Source organism: Oculina patagonica, chromosome 4, assembly GCF_052425735.1.
Source record: "Oculina patagonica isolate OP01 chromosome 4, crgOcupat, whole genome shotgun sequence".
NCBI lineage: Eukaryota > Metazoa > Cnidaria > Anthozoa > Scleractinia > Oculinidae > Oculina > Oculina patagonica.
The window spans coordinates 57,959,568-57,981,989 of NC_135761.1; the positions used below are offsets into that span (position 1 = coordinate 57,959,568).

General features: G+C 39.9%; 1 protein-coding gene across 1 annotated transcript; it reads left to right on the plus strand.

Annotated features, from left to right (window-relative positions):
* Positions 1 to 269: 269 nt before the first annotated feature.
* LOC144648014 (uncharacterized) lies at positions 270 to 21,690 on the plus strand. Its single transcript, XM_078507669.1, is given in 9 exon segments — positions 270 to 393; positions 7,053 to 7,141; positions 7,885 to 7,967; positions 8,517 to 8,574; positions 9,721 to 10,390; positions 11,678 to 12,154; positions 12,623 to 16,035; positions 17,004 to 17,623; positions 17,625 to 21,690. Coding segments are annotated over 5 exon segments (7,185 nt in total). The 5' UTR covers positions 270 to 393; positions 7,053 to 7,141; positions 7,885 to 7,967; positions 8,517 to 8,574; positions 9,721 to 9,771; the 3' UTR covers positions 19,681 to 21,690.
* Positions 21,691 to 22,422: the final 732 nt, after the last annotated feature.

The window sequence follows — 22,422 nt, forward strand, 5'->3', positions numbered from 1 at the left end:
GAAAAAGTAAAAGTAACAAAGTAACAAAGTAAGAACCACAATCTAAACAAGGTAACAGAATCTAAACGCTCGGGACATTTTGTGGGGTGTTACACCAACATATTTATTATTGAAAACTGCGAGAGGCTTGGGTAGGAATTTAAACGCCCGGGACATTATGTGGGGTCTTAACACCAAGTACTACCCTCAAGTAATGTATTTGAAACTGGTGGACACCCTAGGGGAGGAGAGGGAAGAGGTGGCGACGTGAAAACCGCTGGAGTCTGGAACGAGGCTTTGCTTGTTTCTCAGTTGAGCTGAAGAAATGCAAGTGCTCATTGTTGGAAGGTTTGCGACGACGGACAAAATATTGTCTTCTGCGTGTTGTTTGATGATTAGATATAAAGCTGCAAGGTATGTATAGATACAGTAATAACATCTAGAAGGTTTAACGTTTCGATTAAATCCTTCTTGACTTCACTGGTGTGAAGAAGACAAAATCACTTCCGCGATGAAGCGAAAGTACTTTCGCTTTTATTTTGCTGGCTTCGTCACGATCATTTGCGCCTCAATTTATTTTGGTTTTCTTGATAGCATGTTCACATGGAATTGTTTGGTCTTTTTTGTAGTTGGATCGCAGAATATATGCATATTTTGTAACAATTTGTTGTTTTATATTCGAATTCCTGTGTGCTTTCTGTCACCTTCGTGTTGTTGTTCAATTTTACCCTTGGTATAATTTGGTATTTTTCTTTCTTTTCCTATTACCTTTTTTGTTTCTTTTAAACTCCTTTTGGGCCATCCACTTTATTGTACAAGTCAAAATATAAACCTCCCCCCCAAAAAAAAGAAAGTTCAAGATCAGCACACACATGTGGAGGGGGGGGGGAGGTCTGAACCTCCGGCCTTCCCTGCCTTTTACTCCCCATTCCTGTATTTTCTACTCCTGCCTCTTTCTGTAGCCATTCTCTCCACTTTGTCCCATATATATTGCGAAATATAATAGTTGCAAAATTTTACTTGTTTACTCGTGGTTCCCATCACCTTTGGAATCCCGCTTCCAATCCTCTCATCTCCCACTTATCGCCCCTTTTTACCAGGCTCCCACTCCCTGACCCCCTCCACCGCACAAAGCCCCCCCTCAGAAAATAACTATAACCTAATTTTTCTTGAAAACCCCCAGAAAAGAGCTAGGGGTAACTTTTTCCCTGAACCCTTTCCCTTTTTCGCTGGCTTGCAGGCTTGCACATTGTGCATCCCCTAGATAGGCTTGTGTAAAATGGTCGTTTTTTGTTAAAACACCAGGAGTCATTTAGTGAAAGGAGCACTATCAAAAGGACAACTTCAAAAATTTAAAAGCTTAAACACCAATTTTCATCTCAATGAAAATCAATGGAAGCTAAAAATGGTCACTTCCCTCTTAGAGACATAACCTGCGGAGAACATGGTTGTTGTATTTAATCAATTTTTTACTCTTCGTGAAGGTCGTTAGAACTTCAGGGGAGGTGTTATTAAATATAAATTTATTCATTTATTATAATAATAATAATAATGATAAGGCAGATAATGATTTTTATTAATTACGTACCTAATTGTTATTCTTTCCCAAAATCTAGTGTTTCTGTCATAGGGAGTTCAGAATTAGAGTGATGCATGCCAATTAATATTATTAAATGTCATGTTTTTGCAAAGAAACACCAATCAAATGCGAGATGAATAAACCTCATTGGACCCAGTGGTATTAGGCCAATTCTGTGATGACTGTTTTTGCTTCTTAAAAACAAGTGCACACCTTTCACCTGAAAATGATTTTTACTGCCACAGCTATCGTCTTGCAAATCAAACTCATTTCCATACTGCAAGGTGTGCATTGCCCCTGACTTAATTTGAAACAAAGGAAAATGACAACTCAAAAATGGCTTAATTACTAGCCCTGTGACCAGTTTATCTAGTAAGTGTAATTACTATACATGTATCATCTGATTGGTCGCAGTATATAATTACAGTGCGACGCGCCTTACCGTGGCCACCGAACAAACTTTTTCACAAGTTAGCCAATCAGGTTGCATGATTATGATTGATGGCCACGCCTCCTTGCAAAGTTCGTGTTTACGAAAACATGTACAATCTTCAGCATAAACAATTAAGTTGACACTGTTTGAGTTATCGAATCTTAGCGAAGTTTTCTGCTTGCGTAAACCTGCAAGCGATTTAAGATGAGCGAAGTATTTAAATGGCTACAGAACCTTCCGGGAGGATTAAAATTGGAGAAATGTAGCGAGCAGTTTGAAAGTCGTGGATTTAGCACTTTGGAGTCGCTTCGATACCTTCGTCCTGGGGACGTAGATGCGTTTTTCCCTTCGCCCGAGAAACTTTTGCTGGCAGAAAAACGGATCTTAGAAAGCGAAATAAAGGCGCTCGTCGACCCGGAAAATAGAAGAACGCCGTTGAGACCTGTGGAACTTTGTACGCGGTTCAACAGCGCTGCTGGTTTAAACTCGAATATGTTGTCAACGACGCCATGTGCTGAAGGCACCGCGGGGCCATCAAAGAGCGCTAACGGTCAGGAGAATAAGCCGCTAGATAGGAAGGCAAATGAAATGAAAGAAAATTTACTCGTTCTTGAGGTGCAAATCAGCAGCGCCGTGGATGAGTTACAAAAACTGAAGAGTGAGCAAGAAAAACTTACTCCTTTAGCAGCCATACGCGGACGGATTTGCAACAGATGCCATCAAACTGGCCATACCAAAACAACTTGTAAAGCAGCGCCTTGTGAGAGCAGCAGCAACTGCAAAATCCGAGAAAAACATCCGGAGATAAAAAACAAAATATCAGCATTGCAGGCAGAACTCAAAGATCTTCAGAAGCAACATGAAAAGCACAAGGGTGAATTAGAGAACTTTACGGCAGCGAGAGAAAAATCCAAGTCAAGTTTTTTCTCAGTTATGCGTAATCGTCTGCGCTTGCAGAATTTGCCTAAATACACGGATCGTTTGAAACTAGACAAGGATTTACTGGTGTTGCAACGAGCGCTGCGAAATGAAGTCCCAAAATGGAAACCGGAAGAAGGTGATTGGCAACTGCCGTTGATAATAGAGCAATATTATCACGCCAAAGTCTCCTCTTATTTGCCCACTCAAAGGTACTTTGTTGGTGTACCTTCCGTTCAGAATTCCACAGGAGGTTCCTTTTTCCCGTGAATTATGTTTTGTAATTCTGACTCGAGTTGTTATGTTTATATGCAAATTCCTAGTACATGTTACGTTTTCTACATTCTTGTGAAGTGAAGGAACTTCGAGTTTACGACTCACATCAGTACAGTTTATGAACAAAATAATCGTTTTTTTCGGTTGAATTTTTAGAAATACTGAATTGAACATGGAATGAGGATTGCGACCGTTTGTCATGGTTTTAATATCAACAAGATGTAATTTGCTTCTTGCGTTACCAGTGTTTGTTCTTTAACTTCATTTTATCGTTTGCACAGTTAGTGTAGGATTACAATTTTACATGTAATAGTTGTGTTTAGTAGATATTTACGCTCCGCAGTAAAATTAAAGTTATGAACACGATAGTCTTGTTTTGATCATTTTAGTCTCCGTGTTTGCAATTGCAATTCCATTGTTTATTTACACAGGTCTGCTGTTGTAAACAAAGTACATGTAAAATTCTATACACGTTTTATCGAAAATCAAACTCATTTCCATCGTTTTCGTTTTTCTCAACTTTCCTGTATTTTGAATTGCTTCTGTTTTTGCACTGTTTATTTTAGTATAGTCTGGGTTGCGGTTCAATTAATCTTTTTATACATCGCTTAATCAGGTTCTCGGCCTGAAGGAAAACATACAAACTCCTTAGTGAAACTACAAGAAAAATAATACGCCGTTCAATTTTGCCACGTCAGTTTTTCATGCATATTTTGCATAGTCAGGAAAACGGTACTAGAAAAAGTGGCGCGAAATGTTCTTCCCGTCCACTACTGACGTGACTTTGATTTCGTGCAGTCAGTTTAAGTTTGAAGTCGCATTTCCACCATTCTACACAAGATGTAAACAAGCCCTAGGATGGATAGAAATTATAACCTTCGTAAGTTAAGTTCCCAGCTGGGTTCCATTACAAGCTAACACCGAGTTTAATCATAATTACATTGAGTTTTGATACGCAGCCGTATGGTCTGAGAGTAGTCTCATTTTTATCGAAAAGCGAAAGTAACTAACTTGACTTGTCATTTTTTTTTTCTCCAGCGAACATTCAACTTCGCATAAACAGACAAGGCGGTTGCTACGACTCAGGACGAGCATACCCTGATGTCATTAGAGAAAGAGTATTAGACTTAGCACACACAGGTCTAAGCCAACGGCAGATAGCAACAGAGCTTCGAATAAGCCGGGGCTTATATAATAACGTCCAAAACGTCCTTGAACAGTACGATGATAAAAACATTTCAATGCGAATTCCTCGTACTAGTTTTTTGGTGCCAAAAGTTACCACTGAAGTCCTAGAATTTGTGTCTGTCGAGAAAGTTATGAAACCAAGTATTCATGCTTCCGAAATCCAGGAAAGACTCTTGTTAGATGGAGTTGTGGACGCGGACGACTTGCCGAGCGCCTCTCAAATAAATAAAAGATTAAGACGTGACTTGATCATGAGCAAGAAGAAGCTCTCGGTTGCACAGTTAGAAAGCAATACTCCTGAAAACATCGTCCGCCAAAATGAGTATCTCAATGCCATTTCTACTTTTCAACCGAACCAAATTCATTTTTTTGATGAGGCAAGTGTGATAAAAACTACTGGAAATCGTACCTACGGAAACGCCACAGTTGGTGAGAAAGCAATCGAGTTTCAACGATACGCTTCAAACGCCAATTTCACCATCAACTTGCTCCACTCTGCCCTTGGAATAGACTATTTTAATATAATTGACGGCCCGTCGAATGGATTTGAATTGCTAAACTTTTTTGAAGACGCTGTCGAAATACAACGACCAGACAGAAGTGTTGTTCTTGAACGCGGGGATTGCGTCGTTATGGACAATTGTGGCTTTCATCATGGCCTTTTTGTTGAGCCAGTTCTCAGAGACCTTTTGAATGACTATGGTGTTCAGCTTATTTACCAGCCACCGTACTCGCCACATCTCAATACATGCGAATATTGTTTCCATCAAATAAAGGAATTCCTTCGGAGATGTCAACTGTTAGCGATGGAAGAGACCAAAATTGCTATAGCCGAGGGTGTTTTGTCAATTTCAGCAGCTAACTCTTACAACTATTTCCGCAACTGCGGATATGTTTAAAAAATAAATTATGTACTATATCAGTAGATTGAAGTTGAAATCTTCGTCTCTTCCGTAAAACGTTTCCCGCTTTTGTAAATTATATTTTAGAAACTTTGCAAGGAGGCGTGGCCATCAATCATAATCATGCAACCTGATTGGCTAACTTGTAAAAAAGTTTGTTGGGTGGCCACGGTAAGGCGCGTCGCACTGTAACATAGCGATTCAACTTCAAATAACTTCAAAAAAAATATAACTGATTAACGTCCCAAGTCGCAAAATGGAGGAAGGGGGCCCAGGGGCTGCAACCGCAATCACACCGCAAGGCGGAAGAACACCTGGGCGACCATAACAACCTGCAACCCAGCCCCGGGTGCCAAACCCCTAAATAGCACCCGTCACACTGAGGCCACCGGCCCAGTGGAAATTAGCCAGAAAAAAATCCCAATAATAAAATGATAACCTAACAAAATCACACTAATAGAAATGATAATAACGATAACCATAGTACCCTGAAGGGAAACCCCTAAGACAGGGAGGGCGGGAGGGGACGAAAACGCACGCAAAACTTGAGAAAAGTCCACTACACCACAAACTAGCTACGCTAAAAGGCGAAGGTTGAGTACAACAAAGGCACAATGAAAACATGTGCGCTGGCGCACGCAAAGGCTTGAACGGAATACCACTGACCCAGAGGGCACTCTCAGGCACAGAACAGCCCTCGAAACGCTGAAAACGCAAACTATAAGCTTAACTTATAATACGTGACTTGCAGGGCCTCGCGAAGCTCTGGGTTGGGGAGGGAGGGGGGTCTTATAAATAAGGAGTGATAACCGGTTTTAACCGGTGATTTGTTATTGTTGCCTAGTAACGGACATGGCAGCGACACCCTCGTTCCCAGGGTCTACTCCGCTTTGAAAATGGCGGCTCTTTCTGGTTCGTAAAGAGGTATAAAGCGTTGGGAAGCACAGGCTATTTTCAAAATCATCGACAAATTATTGGATATTCGCATTTTGGACATTTATTTCAGGGCATTAAAAAAAAAAAGAAGAACGAACGGCAGGAGGATTCGAACCCTCCGCCCGCGCGCCCCTGATGGCCTAAATAGGCGTTGAGGGAGTATTATGTGGAAATCAGTGTTATTTTAATCCGAAAAGAAAAACGATAAAAATGAAAGGCTCTGCAGGATTCGAACCCACAAAAAAAAAGTAAAAAAAAAAAGAAAAAAAAACCCTTAGCCGGATTCGAACCCTGCCCTCAGTCCTGAAGATCTGATTTGAAGGTCTACGCTCACACCATTAGGCCACCAGCGCGCGGCCGTGTGACGTCATTTCCGCCAGACACCAAGCTCACAAATTTATATGACCGTAAACTCCAAACGAGATTTCATCCTACCCGAGCCCTTTTAGGGACAAAATAATAATAAAATGCTATAACACCACACATGCTATAACACAATGTTTTAACGCCACACATGCCACAAAACGCTACGCCACTTCAACACCTAACTGCAAAACCTGCAGCTCTCTTCCAGTCGTTATTTATGTTTAACTTACTTTTTGGATTTGTAAAAATTGGGTTCAATTTTATCATTGGTTTAAATTTTATGAAAATAAGTTTAAAACAAAGGAAAATAAATTTGAACCAAAAATAAAATTGAATGGCAACATACCAGTAAATACTGTTACTACAGAGTATTTAATTTTGAACTTTTTTCTGCTCCTTTACAATTTGTATGTTTAATAATATTAAATTGTTTTTTTTTTTCCTGTTACTAAGAATTTTTTCCTTTCTCTGGCAGAGCTGATAACCTTCAAGTCAATTCAGATATTGCAGCATCTGAATACAACAATCAATGAGTATGTTTACTCGCCCATGTGTTTTTTAAAGGTTAGTTCACAAGTTCTGCGTTATTTTCAGATCTTGCAAAATATGCTATTTATCACCATACTTTGTACATGATCCCTTAGTGCACAGAAGTTTACACGTCATTGTTAGTGCCCACACACAAACAAAATTGGGGCTTTTTTCTACAGCTGGGCACACAGGAGAGATTTTAGAATTGTTGTTTTCTTAATAAAAGAAATGGTGACCTATTAGTTTTTTCACTTGTTTTCAGTGTTGTGATCACCTTTTAATATAAAAAAGTACTTTTTCTGGCAGAAGAATAATATGATCACTGGAAGTTACATAGACTTATCCAGTACTCACAAAAAGATGATTGTGACCACAAGAACAATGAATGCTTGAAACATACTTAACCACTGTCAATTAAAGTGCAATCCTTTATCATAAAACAAACATGTACATTAACTAATTAAAATTGTTCCGACCTATGCTTTCCTTTCTTAATATTTTTCTGCTTTCACAAAGTGTTTAGTGAATGGTTTAAATAAAAAATTCCTGGAAGCTGATATGTACATGGTTTAGACAAGGCCTTCCTGCTCCTATGGGGATCCCACCTTCCCCCAAATCCCTTTTTAATTCAAATATTAAGCTCCTTGTAGATAAAGAACCAATAGGCAAAGTTTGAGTAAAAATATATGGGCAGTTCTATTTCAATGAAATTACCTTTAGCTTGTATTAATACAGTACAATTATTAAAATTATTAAATTGTATCTTCACTATATAGCACATAGTTTATGAGCTTCAAGACAATTCTAACTCAGCCATCAGTCTCCAGCTGGTTGAACACAGCACTTTAATTTGTTGAAGGTCAGTCCAGAGCTACATTTCAGATATCCAAATGTTGTTACAGCTATAACCTGTATATGATAAAATAATTATTTTTATGTATTTTTTTACAGTAAAAATAAGTTTATGACCTGCAAGTCAATTCTTTGCATGCTGTTTCAATATAGTCACCAGTTTGTTAACTATTTATTTGAGTTTAGTTTAGAACTACATTCAGGTCCTGCATCTGGAATGTTTGTTACTACAAATAATTTGGTTATAATATTATTATATAAATTTATTAAGTGACATGCAACTGCTAATACATTCCTATTTTCACAGTATACTGTATGATCTGTAGGTTGATTGTGTTAAAATTTGTCACCCACCAATTTTTGTATACTTTATTTTATTTCCTTTTAGTATTATTATTATATGACCTGCAAGTCAACTCCTTGCGGTTTGAATACAATTGACAACAGTATTTTCTTTGAGGTTAGTGCAGTCCTGGAAAATGTTTATTGTCATAATTTGTGCTTGATTGCAATATAACAAGAATAATTAATATACTTAATAATTTTATCTTCACAGTCTACTTAATGACCTGCAAGTCAATTCTGTTGCCATCTGGACTTTAATTTCTGAAAAGGTTAGTTCTGAGGTACATTTACATTTCAGATCCTGCAAAATTTGTGATGTAATTTTTTTATGTCTCTAATTTTTTATCATGTTATATTTATGTCTGAATGTATCAAAATGGGGTCAAAATTTGGCATGGTTTTGTTGCGGTTTTTATGTTAATTTTATGTTAAGTTTAAAGTTCATTGTCTTACATTCATTATCACAATGTGAAACAAAGGCAAATAGAAATCAAACTGGTTTGAAAAATTTTGAGCCAAAGACAAAGTTAAACCACAACAGTTATATTCTGCTTTTCCTGAGTTGAAAGTTCTTTAATCTGCTATTTAGCAGGAGAGGGAAGAAATCCTGTTAGCACTAGCTAACTATCAAAGTGACTACTTTGCTTATCTACACTGATTGGACAAATTTTGGACTCCGTGAGCCCCGTCACCGGAGCCTGTGCTGGGTAGCTTAGTCAATGACCTAACAGCCCAAGGGAGACCAGGGTCAGTCATTGATTTGGGGACTTGCTGGGGGGGGGGGGGGTGATCCTAGTCAGGGTTTGGTCACTTTCCAAAAGTGAGATTTTGGGGCTGAAATCAAGTCTTTGAACTTCCAGGTGGCGGCTGCGTGCAGGGTTGGGAAGCTGCCATGAGGCTTTGACACACAAGCAAGGTTGGTGTGCATGCTAACAAGTGACAGTTTGCTTTTGATTGATTGATTGACAAGGTTGGTGCCTTTGCTGGAAAAAGTGAGACCAGGCTTTGTGGTCTTGACCCGGTTTTGATAAATTCAGACATATATATATTTTGTATTTCTTTACAATTTATGACCGCAAGTCAATTCTTTGTCATCTTTGCAACACAGTCACCAGTTTGTTAATGCAGCACTTTTTAATTAGTTAGTTCAGAACTGCATTTCAAATTTTGTTAAATGTTTGTGGGCCAGCTATACATGTATGGTACTATATGTGATTACACATACAGTAAGAACCCTGGTAATTCCAACTCGGTTAACTCGAACATCCCTCTAACTTGAACTAATTTCCATTCCCCTTGGATTTGACCTCACATTTCTGTCATTTTTACTCGGTTAACTCAAACTCGGATAACTTGAAAACCCCGCTAACCAAACTTTACTAAAAATCCTCTTTTCCTATTTTTCTTTTCTCCAGCACACAAGATGTAAATTTAGTTAATTATTTATAACAATTTTTAAACTGAAGATGATGGTATCTGATGAGGAAAAGAGATGGCTTGTTGTTGGAATTGCCATGAACAAAGTAGCGGCTCCAGTGTTGAGAGATTTTATCAGACAACAAATGGACCAACATTATGCAAATAACACCTACTGCCATGGTCTGACTGCACCATGCACCCTGAACACACTGACTTATCATCATGTCAATGCTGATCCCGACCTTAAAAGATTAAAATTTCAGAATATTAACAACAATCTTCACAACCATGGCAATCGTAAAAATCTCTACAACTACAACATCAACAGTTCAGTAGACTTGGCCAAGATATTTCTACCAGATTATCTTGCTGAGTTTTCAGCCTTTGATGAGTCACTGGACATGAGTGCCATCCTTCGCCTGTTGGGATTTAACAATCCTCTGCCTATTTTCCCATCTCCAAATCCATTGGTTTCTATTCAGACTTCAGCTGATAATGTCAGGAAGAATGTTAGGAACAAGTGGGGCCATTGTAATGTCACTGACTGGACTGAAGTCCTCTTCAATGATTGTTTCTCCAAGCTGGAGACCTTGGTGAGAAGTCTGGGGCTGACTGGTGGTATGGAGAAGACTGCTTTAGATCATCTTTTTGATTGGAAAACAAAAGGTAACCTTTTTTATTATTAAATATTTGTTTCTTGCACTACATCTTGTCCTATTAATAGTTTGTGTTTTCAAATCAGTGCTTTCCTGAGTTATAAATCACAATAAACCAGAGCATAAAACTGATCAATTGTGCCAGCTGATCACTTGAAGGAAAGCTAAGAAATCTTGCCAAGCCTATGTTAAAGTTTATATTTGCTGCTCAGATTAGAGGAATAACTACTACGCCTATTCCCATCCACCCCTACAGCAATACTCTTCAAATTCTCTAACTGCTCCTTTTATACCCCTTCCCCTACCACACTGCATCACTTAGTAACCCTACCTCGCCCGATACCCTACAGTCACTACCACACCCTATTCTCATCCACCTCTACTGCAATACTCTTCAACTTCTAACTGCTCCTTTTGCACCCCTTCCCCTACCACACTGCATGACTTAATAACGCTACCACACCTCATACCCTACAGTCACTACCACACCCTATTCCCATCCACCCCTACTGCACTACTCTTCAAATTTCCCAACTTCCCGTACAACACTCCTTCCCTTGCTACACTGCGTCACTAAGCAGCCATCCCACACCCCATTCTCCACATCCCCTATCACACCCTATTGGCCCTACATCTTGTATCACATATTGTTTCCCCCAAACTCCTTCCTTCCACATCTTATCCCTTACAACCCATATCAAATTACTTATCTGCTACATGTATGAACCTCACCACATTTCATTTCCGACCCTAAAAGAGGAACGCCAAGCTTCAAGTGCTCAATAGCAAACCACATTCTCACATATTGTGATATCTTGCTGTGTTACACTTCAGTTAAACCCTATTCCCTGCCAGACCTTCCACACCTCAACTGCTACCCACCCTACCAGAATTCATCCCCTTCTGTAACTACCAGACCCATTCCCCTGCCACAGCTACCAGGCCTCATCCCCTGCTACATGACATCCCAGACAACCACTACTACACATTCCCACCATTGATAGACTCCATTGCCTATGACATCTCTCTTCACCCCACTACACTGAATCACCAAGCATATCCCGAACCTTACCATTCTTTATCCCCTTCAATCTCCAACAGACATCCTCTCCCTACCTGCCACATTTATCACACCCCATATCCTACCACACATTCCCTACTGGCTCTTCAGGTACCATCCTCATCAAGAGCCCGTTTCAAACAACTCTTCTCTGGCTACCCCAATAACATCCTATTCTTAACCATGCCCAGCAAAGCCCAATTTGCAATTAGCCATTGTTGTTTTGTTCAACTGTAGGTTGCCAGCTGTGTATGGGACATGCTGTGGATCAAAATCTTCTTTCTCTGGTGCAACAGGATGTCAAAGAACTCATAAAGAACTACAGGAAAGCTGAAGGAATTTTGGCTCACCAGAGAACAGAGCAAATAGAAATGGAAAATACGGTTACTTGCCTGCAAGATCAACAATCTACGACAAGAGCTCAACTGGAGGAACATGATGAGCAGTTGGAAGCAGTGCTAGAATGGAAAGAACAGCAGATGAAAGAGAACGAAAAAGTTTTGGAAAAACTATTTTTGGTCGAGAAAACTCTTTGTGAAGAATTATTGATCCGAGTTCAAGGAGTGGAAGATGATCACAGTAGAGTAAAAGATGATCTCAGTGGAGTAAAAGATGATATCAGTGGAGTGAAAGCACACATTTCTCAGACAGATGAGAGAGTGAAACAACTGGAGGAAAATGTCAGAGATCGAACGATGCAAGATGGCAAGCCAGGTTAGTTTTGAATTCCCATTTAAATCTACTCATTTGATTATTAGTGTAAATTTTTATTTTTAATTTATATCCCTGCCATACATTTTTAGACTCACTTTACTTTTAAGTAAAAATCAGTTTCTGAGCGAAGTAGAGGCGAAGAACATCCTTGTTTTCCCAGAATTAATTAACAATAAACATTTTTAAATATTACAGTTCAATTAAAGTATTTTTCGTGCAATCAAACGTTTTTCCTTAATTTTTGGTTCATACCTTCATATGGTTTTTAGAATTTTTCCAGATTCTGGAAAAATTAATGACAATCTTAAGGAAATGCAAACCTTGTACAAAAATGTGCTTCTAAAATTGATTTGTCAAGGTACAAAGTGTGCCCCTCATACTTCGTCCCGTCTCAAGCAGTTTTTCAATACCAACATGTCAAATCATTTGTGATGGCAGAATTCCTTATTCTTCTTCCCTTCTGAACAGAGAATTCTGCAGCAGAACCTTTCGACGTGAAAACCTGTCGAATTAAACTTGAAGAGCATTACAAAAGAACCGCCACAGTGCCCACCTCTGTGTGGTCCAAAGCATCTCCTGTGGACATTCATCAGATCTACACTCGACTGTCCTGGGTGAAAGAGGAACAAACCCCAGCTGGGTCATCACAGTCTGAACTGAGCCATTACACAGATGTGTTCACTGCAAACAAGAACGGTGTTGTACCAAAGAGGATACTCGTGCAAGGGCAGACGGGGATTGGAAAGAGCACATTCGTCAAGAAACTGGCTGTAGACTGGGCTGATCTTGGAGACGAAAAGACAGAAGACAAACAGAAAGATCCACTGATGCGGTTCGACAATGAAGAAGACACGATTGATGATAAGAAAGAAGCAAGTCCAGATGATGAAGACACTTCAAGTGAAGATGATGAGGACACATCAAGTGACGAGTATGAAGACAAACCAAGTGATAGCGAGTATGAGAACCAAAAAGCCGCCTTGAAGAATTTCGAGCTTGTTCTTGTTATTAACCTCAAAGTAGTATCCAAATGCCCCAGCCTCAGAGATGTTATAAGTCGCTGTAATATTTTTCCAGAAGAAGAGGCAACCCTGGTGGAAGGTCTGCTTAATTACATCACCAAAAATCAAGAGAAAGTTCTGCTGGTGTTCGATGGCTACGATGAGTATCGCTGCGGCAGAAACTCTGAAATCTATGATATATTCAGAGGAAAGAAACTTAGAAACTGTTTTGTTCTGATAACAACTCGAATTTCCAAAGCTGACGAGCTACGAGAATTTAAAGACCTGCATGCTGAGATCACCGGGTTTAGTCAAAAGGACAGAAAGGCCTTTATGAGGAGAATGCTTGGTAGCGAGGCAGGAGTAAAAACACTTAGCCGACATCTTTCACAGAGAAACCTGACAGACCTAACGAGAGTCCCTTTGCTTCTTCTCTTCTTTTGCACTCTGTGGAAAAAGGGAAGATTAGAGAGCATTCCTAAAAGAAAAACAGAATTGTATTTGGCAATCGTCCAGTACGTTTTGGATTACAATCAAGGGAAGCATTCTCCCAGTCGGTTTGGTAAAGTGGAAGACTTCAAAGAGATCCTTAGTGAAATCGGGAAGGTGGCTTTAGAATGTCTTCTAAAGGACGATCATGTGTTCGAGTATGATCAACTGTCCACTGCCATTCTTGGTGACGAAAGTCTCATTGTTGGCTTACTTCAAGTTACTGAGTACGCAGAAAATCTACGACCAGCAGGAATGGTATCCTTTATTCACAAGAGTATTCAAGAGTTTTTAGCGGCATGGTACATCACCTACAGATGTGTCCCTGAAGGAAATCTCGGTGGAATTGAACAACACGCCCGCACCTTGGAGGTTTGTCTGGCCTTGGAGAATGTTTTCCAGTTCACTTGTGGTTTGTCTGACGATGGAGCAGTGAAGGTTTTTCAGCACTTGACATCAGTCAGAATCTCTGACCCAACACTGGATTTATCAAAGACAATACCAGATGTAGAAAACGAGACAGACGTGCCACTGTTTGACTTCAGTAATAAGCATGAGAGGTTCAGTAACTTGGTTTACGATTCCTTTCAAGAGGTTTACTCCAAAGCTGAACTCTTGAATCATTTTTTGGATTGCACTGGTAGAATCGTCCTTGTTACCAGATTTAGACCGCTTTCTGAACTCGTTCCGAAAGTGAACATCTTGACTGAACCAGCACAAAATTGTGTGTTTCTTTTTCATGGCATTCCCTTTGATGAGGACGCTGGAATGTATAAGTCACTGAAGTTTCTTAATTGTTTACAGATACCACTAACACTACCAGAGAGTTTTAAAGTTCAAACAGTTGAAGACTTGGTAAATAAAGTGCCGAATTCACACACTGGATACTCACACTGCTCTTTCTGTTCAATTCTATGTTTCCGTCATGGTCAGTTTCAGTTTTACATAACAGAGTTGTCCCTGAAGTGTGATGACCATGCTATACTGTTTACGGAATCTACTGCGGATTCTGTTCCATCTTCCGCCGCACGTTTGTGCTCAGAACAGTCATGCCTGAAATTCTTAAGTTCTCTACGTTATAATGAGCTAAGCGGCCAAACAGTGAAAGCTCTCGGTGCAGTCATTCGAAATTGTAAACATTTGAGTAGGATTCAAGTTAGTGAGAGCGATGACTCTGTTTGTGATCTTTTGGAACAAGTACCAAACCCCAGTAAGTGTATTTTGACCATTGGCGACCACAAATATTGTATGAGTCCCGGTGTTCGCCTTACATCAGCTGGAGCAGTACAACTTGCCAGGTTGTTACCACGATTTAACAACACCATCGCTCTTGTGCTTGACTTGAATGATTGCTGTTCTCAAGCAGTGGACACTCTGGCTAGTAGTATCACACACAAGACTCTCGAGAGACTGGTACTGAGGGAAATAAGCCTGACTCCAGCTGTAGCCACGGAGCTCGGTCGGTCACTTCCTGAACTGTCGTCCTTGCAAGAACTCAAATTAATGGGAGTGGATAGAAGCATTTTGGAAGCTAACGAAATGGAGGCGCTGTTTGGAGGATTTAACAAAACACTACCTTTGAACATGCTTGACTTCAGTAGTTTTAGCGTGAGAGGTTGTCTGGCTCCACTCACCAAAAGCTTTCACTTTTTCCCCAATTTAAGAGAGTTAAATCTTGGTATGTTTAGACCGTTCAATATGGATGAGCAGAACTTGTGTATTCTGCTGGAGAGCTTAAGATTCCTTCCTAATCTCAAGGAAATGAACGTAAGAGGCGAATTACTGAGGGAAGCACATTGCTGCACAGCTGAAGTGAACCCAATTACACACAAGACTCTCGAACAACTGAGCCTGGATGGAATAAGCCTGACTCCAGCAGTAGCCGCAGCGCTTGGTGGGTCACTTCCTGAAATGTCATCCCTACAAGAACTAGATTTAACTGGGGTTGATGGAAGCATTTTGGAAGCTAAGGAAATAGAGGCGCTGTTTGGAGGATTTAACAAAACACTGCCTTTGAGCAAGCTTACTTTCAGTAGTTTTAGCGTGAGAGGTTGTCTGGCTCCACTCACCAAAAGCTTCCGCTTTTTGCCCAATCTAAGAGAGTTAAATCTTGGTATGTTTACTAGACCGTTCAATATGGATGAACAGAACTTGTGTCTTCTGCTAGGGAGCTTACGATTCATTCCCAGTCTCGAGACACTGAACGTAAAGGGCAAATTACTGAGGGAAACACATTACTGCACAGCTGAAGTAAACCCATTATTGAGTGTTACACACAAGACTCTTGAACAACTGAGCCTGGATGGAATAAGCCTGACTCCAGCAGTAGCCGCAGCACTTGGTGGGTTACTTCCTGCAATGTCGTCCTTACAAGAACTTAAGTTAACTGGGGTTCAAATAAATGTTGCTTCTGTGCAAAACAAACAGAGACTATCATCCATCTTTTCTTGAACTGTCCCATAACGCAATGTTTTTGGGAAGATATTAAACAATTTCTCTTTCAAAAGGGCTTTGGGACTGAGTTTGTTCTCACAGATCTCCATTTGATGGGGCTGTTAAGAATCCCGACTAACACAGCCGTTGATCTTGTGCTTCTAATTGCGAGATATCATCTTTACTCCCGGAAATTAGGCGGAGCGCCTCCTTGTTTGTCTGTTTTCTTGAGTAAGTTGAATTCCATTATTCAAATTGAAAAACAAATAGCTTTGCATAGTAATCGTTTGACCGCCTTCACAAACAAGTGGAAGATGTTTCTCTGTTAATCTCCTCTACACATTTTTCCCTATAAATTATCTCCATGTTTTATCCGTTTGAATTATCCACCAATCTAGTTTCTGTAAACCAAGTGTTGGTTTAGTTTTTTTTCAAATGTGAAATTTATTTATAGATCCGTCTAGCCATTATGTAGTTTTTTTTTTTTTTTGAAAAATTTAATCTAGTCGACTGTTTCCTTTACTAAGTAGTTGCTGTAGCGTCATTGTTATTTGTATATATGCATAGTTTTTCTGCTGTTTTTTTTTTTTTTTTTTTTTCCTTTTTGCACTGTAATTGTGGCATGAGGCATTGTTAGTATCACTGAAAGCATAGCAAAAAACAAAAGAAAAAGAAAAGAAAAAAAAAAAAAGAGAGAAATATATATGTAGATTTAAATAAGTAATAAGCAAATACAGTATTGTAAATTAGATAGTATTGTAAGTTTTGTAATGTTAATATGGTAGGTAACACCAGTATTTTATTAGGATATAAGGTATTGTCAGTATTGTTAACAATGTTTTCTTGTACTGTTAGTAACTGTAAGTAATGTAGTTAATGTTAGTATTGTAAGTAATGTTAGTTTTGTTTAAGTAATTTGTGGTATTGTAAGTATTGTTAGTATTGTAAGAAAATTTGTTGTTCTCAATAAAAAAAAAAAAAAAAAAAAAAAAAAGTTAACTGGGGTTGATGGAAGCATTTTGGAAGCTAAGGAAATGGAGGCGCTGTTTGGAGGATTTAACAAAACACTGCCTTTAAGCGAGCTTACTATCAGTAGTTTTAGTGTGAGGGGTTGTCTGGCTCCACTCACCAAAAGCTTCCGCTTTTTCCCCAATTTGAGCGAGTTGACTCTTGGAGGGTTTCACGAAGAGTTCAATATGGATGAACAGAACTTGTGTCTTCTGCTGGAGAGCTTAAGATTCATTCCTAATCTCGAGACACTGAGCCTAGAAGGCAAATTACTGAGGCAAGCACATTGCTGCACAGCTGAAGTAAACCCAATAGCGAGTGTTACACACATGACTCTCGGACAACTACACCTGGATGGAATAAGCCTGACTCCAGCAGCAGCCGCGGCGCTCGGTCGTTCACTTCCTGAAATGTCGTCCTTATGGGAACTCAAGTTAAATGGTGTGGTTGGAAGCATTTTGGAAGCTAAGGAAATAGAGGCGCTGTTTGGAGGATTTAACAAAACACTGCCTTTGAGCAATCTTACTCTCAGTGGTTTCAGTGAGAGGTTGTCTGGCTCCGCTCACCAAAAGCTTCCGCTTTTTCCCCAATTTGAGAGAATTGAATCTTGGAGAGTTCAAAAGAGAGTTCAATATGGATGAACAGAACGTGTGTCATCTGCTGGAAAGCTTAAGATTCATGCCCAATCTCAAGGAACTGAGCGTAAATGGCAGATCAGTGAGTCAAGCACATTGCTGCACGCCGGAAGTAAACCCAATAGGTAGTGTTACACACAAGACTCTCATACAACTTCACCTGGATGGAATAAGCCTGACTCCAGCAGTCGCCCCTGCGCTTGGTCGGTTACTTCCTGAAATGCCGTCATTACAAGTACTCAAGTTAACTGGGGTGGACGGAGGCATTTTGGAAGCTAAAGAAATCGAGGCGTTGTTTGGAGGATTTAACAAAACACTGCCTTTGAGCCGGCTCACTTTCAGTGGTTTCAGCGTGAGAGGATGTCTTGCTCCACTCACAAAAAGCTTCCGCTTTTTCCCCAATTTGAGAGTGTTGAATCTTGGAGAGTTCAATGGAGAGTTCAATATGGATGAACAGAACGTGTGTCATCTGCTGGAGAGCTTAAGATTCATTCCTAATCTCGAGACACTGAGCCTAGAAGGCAAATTACTGAGGCAAGCACATTGCTGCACAGCTGAAGTAAACCCAATAGCGAGTGTTACACACAAGACTCTCATACAACTTCACCTGGATGGAATAAGCCTGACTCCAGCAGTCGCCCCTGCGCTTGGTCGGTTACTTCCTGAAATGCCGTCATTACAAGTACTCAAGTTAACTGGGGTGGATGGAGGCATTTTGGAAGCTAAAGAAATCGAGGCGTTGTTTGGAGGATTTAACAAAACACTGCCTTTGAGCCGGCTCACTTTCAGTGGTTTCTGCGTGAGAGGATGTCTTGCTCCACTCACAAAAAGCTTCCGCTTTTTCCCCAATTTGAGAGTGTTGAATCTTGGAGAGTTCAATGGAGAGTTCAATATGGATGAACAGAACGTGTGTCATCTGCTGGAGAGCTTAAGATTCATTCCTAATCTCGAGACACTGAGCCTAGAAGGCAAATTACTGAGGCAAGCACATTGCTGCACAGCTGAAGTAAACCCAATAGCGAGTGTTACACACATGACTCTCGGACAACTACACCTGGATGGAATAAGCCTGACATCAGCAGTAGCGGCGGTTCTCGGTCGGTCACTTCCTGAAATGTCATCCTTACGAGACCTCGAGTTAACTGGGGTGGATGGAAGCATTTTGGAAGCTAAGGAAATGGAGGCACTATTTGGAGGATTTAACAAAACATTGCCTTTGCACAGGCTTACTTTCAGTGGTTTCAGCGTGAGAGGTTGTCTTGCTCCACTCACCAAGAGCCTCCAGTTCTTCCCCAATTTGAGAGAGTTGAATCTTGAAAAGTTAGATATGGATGAATATGACTTGTGTGGCCTGCTGAACGCCTATTGCTGCAGAACGGAAGAAAGCTTAACAGCTAGTGTTACACCCAAGACTCTCAAGACTCTCCCAAAACTGAGCCTGGATGGAATAAGCCTGACTCCAGCAGTAGCCGCGGCGCTCAGTCAGTCACTTCCTGAAATGTCTTCATTAAAAGTACTCACGTTATCTGGGGTGAATGGAAGCATTTTGAAAGCTAAGGAAATGGAGGCGCTGTTTGGAGGATTAAACAAAACACTGCCTTTACAGAAGCTTACTTTTAGTGGTTTCAGCGTGAAAGGTTGTCTGGCCCCACTCACCAAAAGCTTCTGCTGTTTCCCCAATTTGAGACACTTGCATCTTGAAAAGTTAGATATGGATGAACATGACTTGTGTGGTCTGCTGGAGAGCTTTCAATTCATTCCTGATCTGTGGAAGTTGAACCTGTCAGGCAATCCACTGGGTCACGCTGTGAGATCTATCGTACCACACGTCAGCAACTTGCTGAAGCTTCACGAGCTTTGGATTGACCAAACAGGTCATTCTGAGGAAGATTTGAATTATGTCCGAGACTCTCTCCAGCAAACACTACCTGAACTAAAAATCCAGTCAGGGCACAGCTAATTCCACTCAGGATCATGCGATGTGACAGCCTACTTTTTTCTACTGACCGTCCTAAAGAGAAGGCCCATTGTTTAAATGTATAAAGAAAACTCAATGCCGCTTTGAATATACTTAACTTTTGGATGTTTCTTCTTGAACGGTGAGAAATTTAAACTCGTCCATGAAAACTCACTGACAGCAAGGCAACTTGGCTTACGGATAAATTGTTTTTAATTCATTTCGTTCTTGAACGAAAATTGTTTGAACTCGAATAGAATACGTGAGAACTGACTGGTCCCACTCCAAGAGCAGGGCCAGTTTAGCCAAGAAGAGACGGAACTTGTTCCAAGGACTTACGGGTATCATGTAGAACCCATGTCTGAGAATTAGAAAATTCACAATTTCGGAGCAGCTTATAGACAGCCATCAATTTGTTTGACTCGTATTCGGAAATTTTGACTGATAGTAATGATATAATCTCGATCCTTCTGTCCGGCTGGCCAGATGTCAAAAATGTTAAGCGCCTTCAGACTGCAACCATTGATTGTCGAACTAGAAACGAAAAGTGATCGATTTTTATGCGATTTAATCTTGGTTTTCGTTGAGATAATTTCAGTTGAAAACTGGGAAGTGCTTGCATTCTAGATGTTACATTTTAAGATTTTTGATGGGCGCTGCGTTGTCAGATAAAATACGGACGTTTCGGCATTATTTTCTTAAAATGTATATAGTCAAAGGGGCGCAACTCTGTAAATATTGCTATCTACTAGCAACAACCGCGGCATGTTTTGTAACTAAACAGGTTTAACTATCGAATATTAATGCGCTTCAAATATTAGAAAACATATCGAGACTCGGAAAATTATGCTTGTGAAATATACAGTAAAAAACCCCATAGTAATAACCTATTGTTTTTTAGGTTAGCCTTAAACACAAAGGGTTATTAATACAAATTTAGGCGAATTAGGTTCTTAATAGGTTCTTAATTTCTGAAGAAAAAGTTCAGTGTTGTTATAGAGATTTTAGTGGTATTCGGCCTTTTTCTTGTATAAAATTTTCATACCACACAAGTGTTAATGCAAAAGTGAAGCGCTAATCATTTATACCTGATTGAAGAAAGGTTGACCCGTGAAAAGTTAGCCCTGAACGACCAAAATGTTTAGTGGGAAATCGGAAAAAAATGTCTCCGTCTGTGCCAAAATAAACATTTTGATACGACAGGTTGCATAAACGACGCTCTCAAGGCTCCAAAAGAAGAAATTATCTAAAATATCGATAAATGAAATATTACCAAGTTGCCAATACTGTCTGCCTAGAATGCCATTCGGTCTTATCGTTCATGGTTTATGCCATCTACAGGGTCAACATTTCTTCAATTAGTTATAGAACATGACATTGTATACATGTACATGTACATGTACAGTAAAGCCTTACCCAAAAGGATTTACTGAGGTAATTTCCTTTTCCCAAAAGTAAACATTTTTAATCAATTTTAGAAAATAAGAACCTGTTTTTAAATTTTGGGCTAAATAGGTTGTTATAAAAAATTTAGCTTGACAGGTTCTTAGACTAAGGGACAGACCATTAGAAATTGCCGGAGGGCGGTAAAAAAGGTTTTGATGCAGGAATTTTGTTTAAGTTCTTTTTGTCTGCAGTAATTTTTTTCTCCTTTACACGAATATTTTTTGAAGCCACAACCGCTTGCAGGACTTTTTTTAGTCAAGTTTCCCTTGCAGGAATTTTTTTTGGGAAAAGTCGCCCCTCCCCCCTCCGGTTATTTCAAATGGTCCGTCCCTGAATGTTAGGTTCTTAGACTACTCGTGGTATTTTATTGTATTTAGCCTTGAGAAGTCATCTGTTGATTTATCCTTGACCTTGTGCAAGTTTAAATTGTGATATTTACTCTCTAAGATAGTAATTTTCTATCATTATTTACCTTACTATAACTGTGTTCCGCTCTTAGCTAAGAATTTCAAGCTATGAGTTATTCCTCCGGAAAATGCATAGTTGCAATAATTATGTTCTGTTGTTTATCATTAGTATTCGCTAATATATAATGGACTCTTGAACATAGAATCATTAATACAATCGTAAATAAGAACAAAAAAGGAATTTCTTCAAGTCTTAGGAACTGTGTCTGTTGTATTTTGCTTAGTTATTTATTCACATTGCTTGTAAAATGCAAAGTAAGCACTTTCACAAGTAACACTATTACTTACCGAGATCTTAAGCAATATCCTGCGGGTACGCATCCTGAACGGAAGAAGCAACTTCCTTCCTCATTGATAAACTCGATGTAGTTGTTTATTTTTGCTTAATTGTACTAAAGCTACCACCGACTTACAAGTCACTTGTTTAACGAGGTTTAATCAACAATAAAGAAGACAGAAGAAGCTCCAGACCTGTGTTAGTTCTTACTGTATGCTGTCTGACTGACAAGAGACAACGAACCCTGTACTTCTGGCATAGTAACGAGTGCTGTGCAGCGAGCCTGTGCTGTGCCAAGCTTTTCCCCGATCGAGTCCGTCCGTTTATCAGTCCATTAAACAACGCCCCAGCTGAGAATTCACATCCGTCCCTAAACGCGCAGTCTCGCAAAAACCCTTTCGTTACACGTATTATTTTGCAGCCTGCGGAGCTGGTGGTCTTCACTGCTTGTTCTCTTTCTGCACAATTTTTTACTGACCTGCGTTTCCCGTCCACTAGTGGACAGACACAGTCGACCAAGAGGCGACTCCTTTCCACTCGAAGAGATGATAAAAT